The sequence below is a fragment of the Triturus cristatus genome, chromosome 7, assembly GCF_964204655.1.
Source record: "Triturus cristatus chromosome 7, aTriCri1.1, whole genome shotgun sequence".
NCBI classification, from domain to species: domain Eukaryota; kingdom Metazoa; phylum Chordata; class Amphibia; order Caudata; family Salamandridae; genus Triturus; species Triturus cristatus.
Genome location: NC_140590.1, coordinates 1,616,436,213 through 1,616,449,851, shown reverse-complemented (window position 1 = coordinate 1,616,449,851; position 13,639 = coordinate 1,616,436,213). Strand labels below are relative to the sequence as shown.

The following is a 13,639-nucleotide window of genomic DNA, read 5'->3' as shown; positions in this document are numbered from 1 at the left end:
TATCCTTGCATGAACAATGCATGGGATTGATTAACTGCAATTCTTCGCCTCGGATTGTGTTGTACTCTAGAAGCCCATTAACCTATGATTATGAAGCACCGCTTCTACTCACGGCTTGTATCAATGACAGTTTGTTGGGGAAAAACATCATATTGTAAATCCCTTGCACAATCCAGTAGCACAGTGGTTCTTAACCTGTGGTCCGGGGACCCAGGGGGTCTGTGAAGCCTACTCAGGGTTTTCTGCAAATGCTTATAACATTTAATAATAGCAGATTAATACAGTGTATATAACTAAAGAAGTATAATGTAAAATAGAATTTTTAAAAATTCTGTAAATGTGAAGGGACTTAAAATTGGAGGCTAAAATTAGGTTAGTATCCTGATTGTAGGAGCAACAGAATATAGGAAGGACGATGAATTTCCTCAATTGAATTTAGAAACGCTCCTACCTTCTCATCTAAATTTAAAAAAAGTGAATTAAATAACATTTCCTTATTTGTGTGTTTGTTTGATTTATTTTTAATGTGCATTGTTGTGCGGTTGAAATAATCAAAAATGCTCAGGCCATGTGCCCAGATTCCATACATGATTCAGTGGGGTCCCCGGGTTCCAGTAATGATTACCTGGGGGGGGTCCTCAAAAGGTTAAGAACCATTGCCCTAACACACTTCCACCACGTAAGTTACTCTAAGTAGTTGCATATGCCCCAGGCCCTATTTGAAAACAATCTAACTCTTATTTCTTAAGATAGACATCTTGATGCCATAAGGGATGAAGAGCTCTACACTTTAATTTAATTATTAAGGCCCTTTAAAACTTTGGTTTACTTGTGAATTTCAGAAAAGTGACCAATTTGTTTCCAGTCGAGAAGCCTATTTTATTTAACATGACCTTTACCAGATAATCTACGTGACTTGAAATATTCTTTAAGGTATCCAGTCTAAACGTGGAATGATTGGAGAGCGGAGGAACAAGGTGTAATATCACTATCTAAGGCTGTTCCTTTTTAAACGTCTTTCTAATTGTCAAATTCTTAATGCAGTGTGGTAAACACTAAAAGGTGTGCAGGCAAGTCCGGCTAGGAGAACGAATGAGGCAAAGTAGAGAGAGCAATCCCAGATGGGTATGGTGGGAGGTGTCTCGCTCAAGATGGAGGGTCAGAGAACATATTGACAGGGATGAGTGAGGAGAGGGATCTCGCCAGACTACGTCTGTGTTTCCAGTGACTTGTGGCACTTTTCCATCCATTTATTATTATGAGTGAATCCGACCCAAAAGTTAGTCCACTGCTCAGCTAACTGTGTTGGCCTGCAGAACTTGGTGGTCCCTAATCAGCAGGCTCTTATAAGAATTTTCAGTGTGGTGATCTTCGACTGAGGTCTAAAGTCTACAAGTTAAGCTCCTTCTAACACCTTACCTCCACTGTAGACTATCATCATAAAACGTTGGCAGTTTGTTGGGCAACTCGAGATTTCTTTTGTGTATGCCACAAAAGAGGCGTGGAACTATAGATACTGTCTACTTAGGCTTTGGTACTGTGGTAGACTATTCACTTTGTGTATCTTTAAGTTGTGTAGTACTATGCTAGAGATGGGGAATAAAAACGGTCACAGTGATGGCAACATGCACAAAAGAGCTGTTAATGATGTCTTGATATTTTTTTTTCCCTTCAAGATCAAAATGTTCTCAGTGGGATGCATCTGTTTAGTGGCGCATATCCCATTTTAGATATGTTTAAGGAGGAGCTCTTTAATGTACACTGCGTTGGAAATGTGGGATGTCTGTCGAGTAAAACACAACCTGTGCCAAGTACGTTTGCTTATTGTGTGAGTGTGCACATATGTGTACTTAGATTTTGGATCTTTCCTGCTTGATGTGTTTGCATGCATGTTGGGGTTGTACATGCTTACAGATGAATAAAATGTACATTACTTTCTTACCCATCTAAACCAAGGACAGAAGCAGTGTTGAGATGACGTGATGTAACTTATGCATGGGATTAAAAGCAGTGTAACATTGGCAGACCTGTACGCAAACTAAAAATGCTTCTGGGTCATGGAGAGTTTAGAGTGAACCTCAGACCAAGCAAGATTTATATTGAAGTGTAGACAGGTAGACTCCATCTTATTTGCTCTGTCTGTACTCTTCGTCTGAGGACTTCTTAAGTGATGTCAAAGAAAATGGTAAGAAGCACAGTTTTTGAGTGGATGGCCTAATGACTGCAGTACACTACAGAGGAAGTGGTATTCCCACGAGTGCATAAACCAGGAATCGGGGATAGACCGTGATTCACTGTAACAATACATCAGTAGCCACTGTACCTTCTGTGGGTTTTTTGGGAATGCTTACAGAAATTATTTTGCTGCAGTCAGCTGACTCCGAGTGTGCTCCTTCCCTACCCTTCCCCATTGCTTAAACATACATGTGCAAGAGGATCTCAGTGGGCCTTGGTGTGTATCACTTTTTCATATTCCTGTCCCTTCAATAGGAAAGATTGTAATTAATGGAAGAACCTGTCTGTCAGGAAAGAAATTACACCTAACTTCCTCCTCTCTCAGCACTCCTAGATTTTGACCAGTGTAGACTTAAGATACCAGACTGCTCTCTCTAATAGGGGACACAACATCTAACATGTGCTTTTTCGGTTTCTCTCATCTCTTGACTCCAACATGTGTTTGATAGCAGCAGTGCGTCTGTTCTGGATAATATTTGTGACATATGTCTATATTCTGAAATTTCGCCTACACAGGTTTGTTTTCTTTTTGTTCTTAACATTCTGACTATTTTCTGGTCCTCCTTCACTTTTGTGGCTGATGGTGGTGACTGGCTGCACAAGTAAATATTTCAGTTGGAACCTTCCCAGCAACGATTTATGGTGGCAAAATGTAGCAGGACTGTTAAGGGGTGAAAGTTGTGGACACTGTGCTGCAATTGCTCTTTGGAGGGAGTATGTCCACAAAGTTTTTGGTAGCATGAAACATGTTTGCAGAGGTATAAAACGAAGTGACTGAAGGGTCCACCAGATGCAGAGGTGTGATCCTGAAACACAGGTGTTGCAGCAGGATCTGCAGTTAACTGTGTAATGTTGTATAGATCTTGTTGCTGTGGTTAGATATGGTCCCTGTCTTTGGAGATCAGTATGCTTATCTCGGAGCTTTGCTCTTGTGCTCTCTGCCTTGCTGCTGGAGCCGACTACGCTGGGGTTGGGTATGAGTCTGATGCCCCCACCCCACAGCCCTGAAGGCTTTTGTACTAGGATTGCATGAGTGAATTTAGCTTTGTGTGTGTGTATATAAAGTATGATATATATGTTAATGCCTCATTTATTTTCCATGCAGAACCCTGCAGACATGCCGGAGACTATCACAAGTCGGGATGCTGCCAGATTTCCCATTATTGCCAGTTGCACCCTTTTTGGACTCTACCTCTTCTTCAAGGTAAGCAATGGCACTACAGCAAGAGAATGGCACTGTGGTATGAGTACCCCATTTGATTAATATGGATATTTTCTTCTCATTTCAGATATTTTCTCAAGAGTACATCAACCTCCTCCTCTCCATGTATTTCTTCATCCTGGGCATCCTTGCCTTATCACACACCATCAGGTAACAGCTTTACAGCAGTTTTGCAACTTGGGGCTTCCTGTTGGGAGATTTTGTGTATGTAAGAATGAACAACACAAGTGTGGTGTGTGTTGGTTCCCAGATGTCTCGGTTGGATTGTGCTTCAGTAATTGTGATCACTTGCAGTAGCATTTAAGTCAGACAAGACAGCACTCGCCATGTCTTTAAGCACAGAAGGCAGAACTTAAGTCTCCTAGCTTCAAAGGTGGGATTCATGGTCCTCCACGACCTCCTGCCAGTGGATTAGAAAGAATATTATGGGATTACTTGGAGATATAAGCTAGTGTGTGTGCAGCCTGCAGGCCACAGGTTCGACTAGCTTGCTTAGCCTTCTCTCCTCTCGTGATTGATACAATTAGTAGAATTTAGTTGAGTCCTAAATCCTTTTTCACAACAGTACGCAATGGAACATGTTTGATAAAAATGCTGTATAAACGTCATTGTTCTTATGATACAGGTTTTGGTCTACTGATCCACTCTTATGCTTTTTTCACACCCCTTTTCTTTTCAGCCCTATCATGACCAGATTTTTTCCAGAGAACTTTCCCAATAAACAGTACCACCTGCTTTTTGTACAGGGAACGGGGGAGAACAAAGAAGGTATGTCTGAGCGTCTGTCCTTCTCAGTGACTCTTTGCATCCATTCCCAGTGTATGTCTGTCCCCAGCACCCACCTCTTTTTCCCTTGTTGATATTGTACTGTTTGGTTGATGTTTTCTGGACTTTTGACTGCTTCTTCTGTGTCTGTTACTTGTGTTCGAGTGGTTACAAAAAACAGTAGTGGTAAAATGCACTTGGTTATCTATATAATGGAAGGGAGTGCGTCACGGGAGAGCACAAGGCTCACTAACTCTTTATTTGGCCTTATGACTAATGGCCAACATACAAAACCTTTGTTCATAGGTTACTTTAATTGATGGGTCAAATAACCCAACTCAAAACCAGCAAAGGCTTAGATCGAATGCTAAGCTAAGTGACTAACAGAGTGAGGGACTGCAGATGAAAGAGATGTGAAGGGGAGAACACGAGTCGCTGATACTCTGAAGACCCCTCCCCCCTCCTCTGTCATATTCTCAGATTTAAAACATTTTCACTTCTAATTACACAACAAAATCGTTGTTACTAATGTAATCTGCTATTGCTAGCATGCATTGGCAAAGCCAATAGGTCTGGCTTATTTGCTGGCACATGTTCGTTTTCTGTGTGATATGGCTGGATGCAATAACAGAAAACTCAATAAGCACCCAAATACTGTTCACATGGCACACTTTGTAAAGCACAGGATTTTATTTAACATGTTTTTAAGCCACACCATTAATTGCATAGGTCATGCCTCTTGTAAACGATTCCTAGTAATACTATTTGACCATGCCCTTTTTAGAGACCCCATACTCCCAAACGCTGTTCATCTAACTTGAAGCACTGCTTGACAATTTTGTGCAAGTCAATATCTTACAGTAAGAATTGTTGCAGGATGATATTTAAAAGTTGATATTGTGATACCAACCGCCAAGAGTTCTCCACTGACTTCTGGTAGAGTTCAGGATAACTTCCAAGATGTTCCGTACCATCTAAGGAGCACAAATCTTTAAAACCTGTCTTCCCCCCCCCCCCCCCCCCCCCCCCAAGACCTTTCACAAACACCTACAATCAGCCAACCTGTAAAACAATGTGCCTGCAGACAACTAAACATGAAGGCAGATAACTGAAAGGCGAGGTCAAAACTCTGCATTTCTTTGATTGCTGTCTTGACTGCTAAACCTAATCACCTTCATTTCAGAAAACCTTTAAAGAATAAACTCTGTAAAACTGTGATTGGATAAAAATTTACTATATGCTTATGAGAGAGTGAGAGAACTGATTGATAGCGGTTATGCAACTCATTTGTTCTGATTCCAGCTACCCTAAATTCTTAAATCTCTGTTCAAATCTGCACCACACTCTGAAATATTCATGAGATGACATTCAGTGCTGTAGAAACTAGTAAGTACAGCCTTTTACCCACTCGCAGCAAACGTCTATTTTCTGGGCTACAATAGGTATCATGAGTAGGGCTCCCTTTTTTATGGGATTTATATTTTTGTCATTTCCGTCTGTATTTATCCATATTTATACTTTACAGATTTTACCTGTATTTATCTAGATTTATTTTAGGTTTTGTGGAAAAAAATGAAGCTGAAATGTGTATATTTCTGAATTTATTTAAGCACTTAATGTGCACTCGTGGCTGAACGCCTCACAGGTTTCAATGATATATACACACACTCAGGTGGTAAAACATGCACTTGTAAGAAAACATGTACATTTTAGTATCAAGGTTGTGCAAACCTACTGCTGTTTAAGGCTCTTCACTAAAATCCCTATATTTTAATCACCTTGCCTATCAATCTGCTCGCTATTTGCCTGGCAGTCATGACTGACCGCGTTTAGAATCATTCAAAAACAAGCCAATTGGATAGAGTGCTAGATGGACATGTACCGGACAGCACGATTTCATTGATCTATAAAAAAACTTATCAATGACCGCTCGGGACTGCTGACTAACCTTCGTGAGGCATGGGTGGCCGATGGATTGGAGCTGGATGACGAGGACTGGGTATCGGCGGTGGCCTCCCCGAAAGAGGTGGCCATACCGGCCCGCCTTCGCTTCGTCCAGCTCAAGATACTCCATAGGGTCTATGTTACGGGGCCAAGGCTACTGCATATGGGATATGCTGTAGACGGGTTGTGTAAGCGTGGGTGTGGTTCTTTGGGTACCTTTTTCCATATTTTGTGGGAATGCCCGGAGGTGGAGCGATTCTGGTGTGGTGTGCATGAGGTCCTGCGGGTGGTTACGCGTGTGTCGCTGCTGCCCGAAGCGAGGAGATGCCTGTTGAATGTGTGGGAGCCAACCGACTACTCTGTGCCGCAGACGCGGTGGGTGACTCTGGGATATATGGTGGCCAAACGCGACATTGCTCAACTGTGGGGTTCCCAGAGGTCGCCGACTGTCTCGGCATGGAAGGATAACATGGATTGGTGCATGTTTCGGGAAAAGGTGGTGTATGTTGCGAGAGGTAAGCCTGGGACATGGGTGAACGTATGGGGCCCCTGGAACGCCTACCGCGGGGGAATCTGTACCCCGCCGTTATTGCCCGATCCGTCACCGGCCCCATCCCCTTAGCCAGTTTATCTCCCCGGTCCCGGGCACTGAGTCCACCTAATCCCAGTCTTGACCTTTTTCCCCCCCTTGCTACTCCTATGGATTGGTAGGGTCCCCCCCGCTAGGGAAGCACATGCTGCTGTTTCCGATTGTGGGTTGCCTTGTGGATTTGTTCTTTTGTTGTTATTTATATTAAAATGAAACCGTTGTGTGCCCGGATGGTGTGGCTACCACCGCTTCTAACTCCTGTGCATTTCCCTTTGCCGCGGCATGCGCGCTATTGTTTGTATCACATGCTCCTCTTGCTTGCTAGCGGCCGGCCTGAAGGTTGTAGGCCCATCTTTGTATATTTTTTTAATTTTGTAATAAACGGTTTCAAAAAAAAAAAAAAAAAAAAAGCCAATTTCCGTTTTTATTCACATTTAAAAATAAATACAGACAGGAAAATAAATGTTTTTCTGCCTGTATTGATCTGTAAAAACGGAAAACAGAGAGCCTTAATCATAAGCATCTTGTTTTTTGAGTAAGCATTTAAACACTCCGTACCTGGATTCCATCTTTTAGCAACACAGGATACCTGGAAGATTACAAGGAGAGGGTGACCTGGCTGGCTCATGCAAATAATGCACATTGAAGCTTAACTTCGTACCTAAGATGGTGCCCAACCCCCACAGCCTTAAAGCCATCCTATTAAAGCATGCAGCAAGATTTTAAAACTTCCACATGGATCAAAATCTGAACTTTGCACACAAAAACTACAAACTGATGCCACCCTCAGGTGTGAGTGTCCCTAGGAAAGTACTTCAAAACATCTCCCTTAACCTCAGTTATTTTGGTTTTCTGGTGTTAAGTGATCAAGAGTAGATACACAGCCCAGTGCGCTTTTTGTCCTTAAGAATAAGAATGATGTAGGAAGGTCTTGGGTGGAGAGGCCAGCAATTGATTATGTTTGCCTGACAAATAGGAACATTCTTGGTTTCTCTGTAGTAAATAATACGGTAGTTTATTACTGCTTTTAAGGGCGCTCTGCTTTTATAGATCCTGGACCTTGAACAGAGCCTTCACTCTATAATCGAATGAAGTCAGACTACCTACCTCTGCACAGGACTCGTCCTCACCAGTCAGAAAACAATATGTCACTCGACCCTATTTTGCCATTGATCCAGCCCTCGTTATTTTCACCTTATTTAAGTCATAGTTCCCATATTCTGTTGTCTTCGTTTTTCTTCACGCTTAGTACCTGTGTGTTTTCACTGCCTCACTACCAGGGGACATTTGTTCCCTCATTACTTGTTTGCTTCCTCGCTCTCCTTAGGTTTTTGGCTGGCTGGTTGGTTGGTGTGGCCAGCCGATTGGTCCACCGGTTAACAGAATCAAGCCTTTTCAATGCCATCTATTGACTGTTAGTTTTATGTTTTGTCTTGAAGTTTCTTACTGGGTATAATCTTTCTGTTGTTTAGTCTTCCAGCTGATTTCCTCTTCTTTGCTTACTGCAACGTAGTATGCAGTTTTTTTCAGAAATGTCATGTTGCTTCCTATTTAGAGAGCAATGGAGATTGTTTTCAAATTTACACGAGTCATTTTTGTTTTGCAGAAATTCTGAACTATGAATTTGACACAAAGGACCTTGTATGTGTAGCCCTCAGCAGCATTGTCGGGGTCTGGTACATGCTAAAGAAGGTAAGTGTATGAGAGTGCATTGGGCACACAGATTCAGTGGTATTTGCAGAAAATGGGTATGTCTGAATTATGCGTTCTTTCATCCTGTCAATCTTTGCACCTGCGAGACCTGAAATGGCGATGTTGTTTTATTTATTTATTCATTCTTTTCTTTCCTTTTCTTTTCTTACTTCCTGTTGTCCCATTTTAACCATGAAAATTTTTAGTCAAATGCATTTATGTGGTTTTTAGTTACAAATTGTGTTTGAAGTAGTGATTGTGTATTGGTTGTTGCTGAATGTTATGAGTGTTTTGGCTGTTTCACCAGAGTAAAGGTTTGATTGTGTTTTTGGGTGTGAGCATTCTTGGTTTTTAGTCACTCTCGGTGGCAGGTGAATTGTTGATTGGTCACATATCGTTGGCCTTTCAGTGCCTATTGGCCAAATCCATCTTTTCAGTACTCTGGTCAGATGCAGAGGACTTCCCCTTTAGGCAGTGTGACTTCAGATGAATTGTGTAGTTCTAGAGATGGGTTGCAACTGTTCTACATTTGCTATGAAAGGATTCCTCCTCTCATGATCTCTGCACTAGAGTATCAAGAATCGAAGTGTTTCTTCGCACGCTTACGCTTGTACTCAAATATTCTAATGCTCTGTGGAAGTCTCTAATGTCTACCTCTGGGCAGCTGTAGATCTTTGTAGAAGAGGGATGCATGTTATTTTACTGATTCTAAATAAAGAATTTGTTGGTTGAGACTTATTTCTGATATGTGGATGGTGCCCTCTGACTGAAACCGTTGGTGATCCCACAGGCCGATAGATGCGAATCCTTTGTGTGTCGTTTTCTTGCATTGTAAGCTCATGATGACTTCTCTGTTTTTCAGCATTGGATAGCAAATAACCTCTTCGGCCTGGCGTTTGCACTCAATGGCGTGGAGCTGCTGCACCTGAACAACGTCAGCACAGGCTGCATACTGCTTGGCGGACTTTTTGTGTATGATGTGTTCTGGGTGAGGCCTCTAACTACACATAAAACTGGTGCGGGAAGAAATCATCGACATCATACCTAGGGCCTTTTGGAACTTAGCATGTGGGGACACGGTTGTTGGTGTATATGCTTTGTGGTCTCACCACGAGAGGGAGGTGAGCTTAATTTTGTGCATGCTGTGAAAGTGGGTGCTGTTCTCCAGTTCACCTGTTTGCCTTAAACACATGTTGACTCACAAAAATCTGCTGAGTCTATGACAAATCAGTTGTTTTTCGTTTTGGGTGAAATTATCACAGCCTAGAATGTGGGTGTAAATGAAGTCCCATGAAGTCTATCTATTGACCGACTTCTATATGCCTCAGGTCACTCAATTTTTAAATGTGCTTGTGTTTTTAGGGCTATTGTGCCTTAGTGTCTCTCCTAGGCTTTTCTGGTGGCTTGCTCGGCACCTCGTCTGCTAGGAGATTGGTTGTAATGTGTTTTTACTAATGTGCCCCCCCCCCCCCCATACTGGCTGAATTCTTGTATGCCAAACATCCAGTTTTATAAGTACTCTCCCAATGAAAAGGTGCTTTCTTATTTTGCAGTGTTTATTCCCTGTAGGAATTGGAATGTGTTCAGTAAAAACGGTAATTTATGCCAGCAACCTGAGCATTTTTATTGGCTAAGCCAGTATCCACCTTCCTATCTATTGAGCATTATTGAACTCTGAAGAGAGAGTCAACCACCGTTATTTATTTATTGTTTTAAGAATCCGAATTCCTCTGCAAAAGTTGTTTATGGCTGAAGCCAGATTTGTTTTTTATTGAAGAAAAAGGAAAACCAAATAGTAAACTGAAATCCTCAGATACGTACATAATTATGCCAATAACCACACAGCGATTAAGTCTTTAATAACCCAGCGACTTCTTCGTTAAGCACCGTTAATTATTTACCATAACCTTTGGGTTCGTGTCCCAGGTGCATAATGTATAAGTAGCAATTAACGTCTCCCATCTTGGTGGAGTAAGGCTGTTACATTCAAAGATATTTTTTTGAAAAATAGTAGGAAACAAAAGACCATACAAAAAAGAGCACCGAATAAAGGTACAGAGAATTATACATCATAGAATAACAAAGCTAATAACAATATCAAATTTAATATAAGAGCACATTAAGTCAATAAAGTACCCAAACTTTCTCAAATTCTGGGTTGGGGGGGGGGGGGGAGTACTGTACTAAAAGGAAAACTGAAAAAAGGGGAAGCAAATTAGAAGAACAGTTCAACTATAATAAACCTTTGGAATTGTAACACTTGTTTACAAATTGAAGATCTCATCATTTTTTGGCAAAAAGAATAGCAATCCCAATTTTCTTGTTATGCGGGAAGAAAGAATCCGAACCCATTTTTTGTTCATATAAGATAAAATTGTATCATCTATATGTGTCTCCTGAAGCATACAAATATCAGATGTTTGTCTAGATAAATAATCAAGAACCTTAGTACGTTTCACAGGGTGGCGCAAACCTTTAGCATTAAAAGAAACAATTTTTATACCAGCACTGTTACTGATTTTTATAGAATAGGAAAATCAGTAAAGCGAAGGAAAGAAACCTACATAGTAAAAAGTAGCTCCAACAAGGCATAAGAGGTTAAAAAAGGAAGTACACAGAAAAGACAACATCGACAATGTAAATAATAGCTCAGGATCACACATACGCCGAGACAAGATCAGCCAGCCCAAATGAAGCCCTCAAAGAAGAACGTATAAAAGCTAGGCGAGTTATGAGGAAGAAATTAGAAAAGATGACTCTAGTGTCGAACACATTTATTTCCATTGAGAGCAGTAACTACTGATCCAGGAAAAGACCAAGATCCTTGGGGCACTGAAAAGACTTGGAAAAATTATCTTACCATATTCTCATGGTAGATTGATCAAAAGGGTCATTTTGGAAACCACAGCTTCTTAGTCGAGGTCTGCGGTCCGAAAATTCCTTGCGAATTCTGGCAGTTTCTTTATCAAAATCTTGGTGATTAAAAAGTTTGACCATTAACCATCAAAGACGGAATCTCTCTTGCTGCTTTCCGAATCATCACCAAATGATATCAGAACCTTGAAAATCATTTAATGAGGTTTGTTATGACTGGGATTACGATGAGAAGGAAGTCTATGTGCCTTATCAATTTCAAATTTCTCTGGAAAAGTAATATGCAAATGACCCCAAAGCTATTTTTCTAAATGCTGCCTGCAGTTATTCCCTTTAACATCCTCTGATAAATTAAAAATATGAAGGTTACACTGTCTGTTTCGACTTTCTAAGTCAAGCAAGAGACCACTCATTGGCAATATTTTTCCTGTAAGAGGCATTAAACAACCAATTTTAGATTTGTTATCCTGCATTTTAATTGCATTGTCAGAGACCTTCATAAAAAAACTTGCCATATCTTTGCGAATATTTTTAATTTCAGAAGCAGTATTTTCTGTATTAGAACAAACAGCTTATAACAATAATAGAGTGGATAAAGAAGGTTCCTCAGATTCCACAATGTTTGACTTAATTGGTGGAGAAGAAATATTATGTTTGTGTTTGTTAGAAGCAGCATAGATATTTTTCCCTTCCATTTCAATAAATAAGTAGCCAACAATGACAAAAACAGCTTAAAATGATGATAGAAGTGACCATCTCTATAAAAGGATGCTGTGCAGCACCTAAAACCAACTATGGGTGTGGTATAGGCCAAAGCTACGCCCTTTCCGGTGAGGAAGGCTCCATCCTGAGAGATCTTTGACGGCAGAAAACTTGCCTGACCAGTAGAAGGCTGAAGCATGCAGATGCAGATGCAGGAAGAAATAGCCCAGAAACTACACCAACAGAAAGCTACTTCATCACTGTGCTCGAGAAGACCAAATGGACAGGTACATTCCTCCTAAAAACACAGGGTTTAATTTTCGATCAGTCGGGCTTTGCCAAGAATTAGCAAGCGGCGACCATCTTGCCTAGTGTGCTTGCGCGACCTGAGTCAGGCTGTTAAAATGCATCTCCTTTACCTTCCATACAAACAAACAAATATGCTACCTGACACTGGCTGCTTTATATCACTGGTACCCGCCTCCCTGAACGTGCAGTCAATGCCATCATCTTAAGCGTTTTGATTGGAGGAGCCAGTCATAGCATTTCATAGACGTGTGAATGAAAAATATACACCATTGACAAGATTGGTTATTCCATTCAGTACTTTCAAAATGTTCGAATGTGTCATAGCGTCTTTATCTTCCACATGTTACTCGCATTATGAACAAGACTGCTTTGTCCTTGAGCACCGTACCCCAGGCTGGTGATTAAGTGGACGTGGGGCCCACATCTTGCTTACATCTAAGATGTTGAAAGCAGTAACCAGTAACCCAATCTAGTCTGTATCACAGAGTGAAAACATGCATGGTTCCTTTGTCAGAAAACACTTGTGGATAACGTATTGTTGTATAAATGTTAGCTGCAAACATGTGTTTAAGTGATGATCTTTTCTGGAACTAATGCACATTGCGTTTCTGAATTGAACATTATGGATCCTCTTTCTATACAAGACCCTCTTTTCTCAGCCCAATTACAGCATGGTTTGCCAGAAGGGAGCTGACAGTGCCCATGCTGTCAACTGTGGTGGCCTGGTCTGAACATCCCCTCACCCCCCTCTGAATTTAGACAATTTCCACCTGCAACAGTTCCTATGGTGGGTGGAGATAACCTACAGTGTCCCTCTCTCCCTCCCAGTAAATCGTTCTTAGTCCCGACCGATTGACAATGTAAGATGTAGGGCAGGAGGGATTTTGGGCAATGTTGTTGACAGACTTTAACAGAGGAGCTAGGTCTAGACTACTAGACGTTGGCGAAGCCTGACCAGGAGGCAGAGGTGACTGGAGTTCTCCACACCCTATCCCATAATTGGACTCTAATTTGCAAACAATAAACAACAATGGTTTAAAAGGAATATCTGAAACAAATGTTATTACAAATGCATAACAAGAACCTCCCGATGGAAAAGTGTTATAGTATTTTGTACAAATCGAGTTCTCTGGGGGGGAAAAAACTAATGCTCTCGGTCATGCAAAACTTCTATATAAAATTGTTAAATATTAAACACTTGGCTCTAAACGCATGTAAGCAATTCAAGGCCTTTCATAATATATTGCTAAATGCATAATGCGTGCCGGTGTGTTAACTGAGTGCAGCTAAATCTGATATCGGCCTAC

The 13,639-nt window shown here is 41.2% G+C and overlaps 1 protein-coding gene across 2 annotated transcripts in view; it reads left to right on the top strand.

Annotated features, from left to right (window-relative positions):
- Positions 1-13,639, top strand: part of HM13 (histocompatibility minor 13) — a 62,825-nt gene that overhangs the window by 34,733 nt on the left and 14,453 nt on the right. For both annotated transcript variants that reach the window (XM_085619537.1, XM_085619538.1), the window contains exons 2-6: positions 3,341-3,439; positions 3,525-3,607; positions 4,137-4,225; positions 8,362-8,447; positions 9,310-9,435. In XM_085619537.1, coding sequence (XP_085475663.1) covers positions 3,341-3,439; positions 3,525-3,607; positions 4,137-4,225; positions 8,362-8,447; positions 9,310-9,435 — 483 coding nt within the window. The remainder of the gene's footprint in view (positions 1-3,340; positions 3,440-3,524; positions 3,608-4,136; positions 4,226-8,361; positions 8,448-9,309; positions 9,436-13,639) is intronic.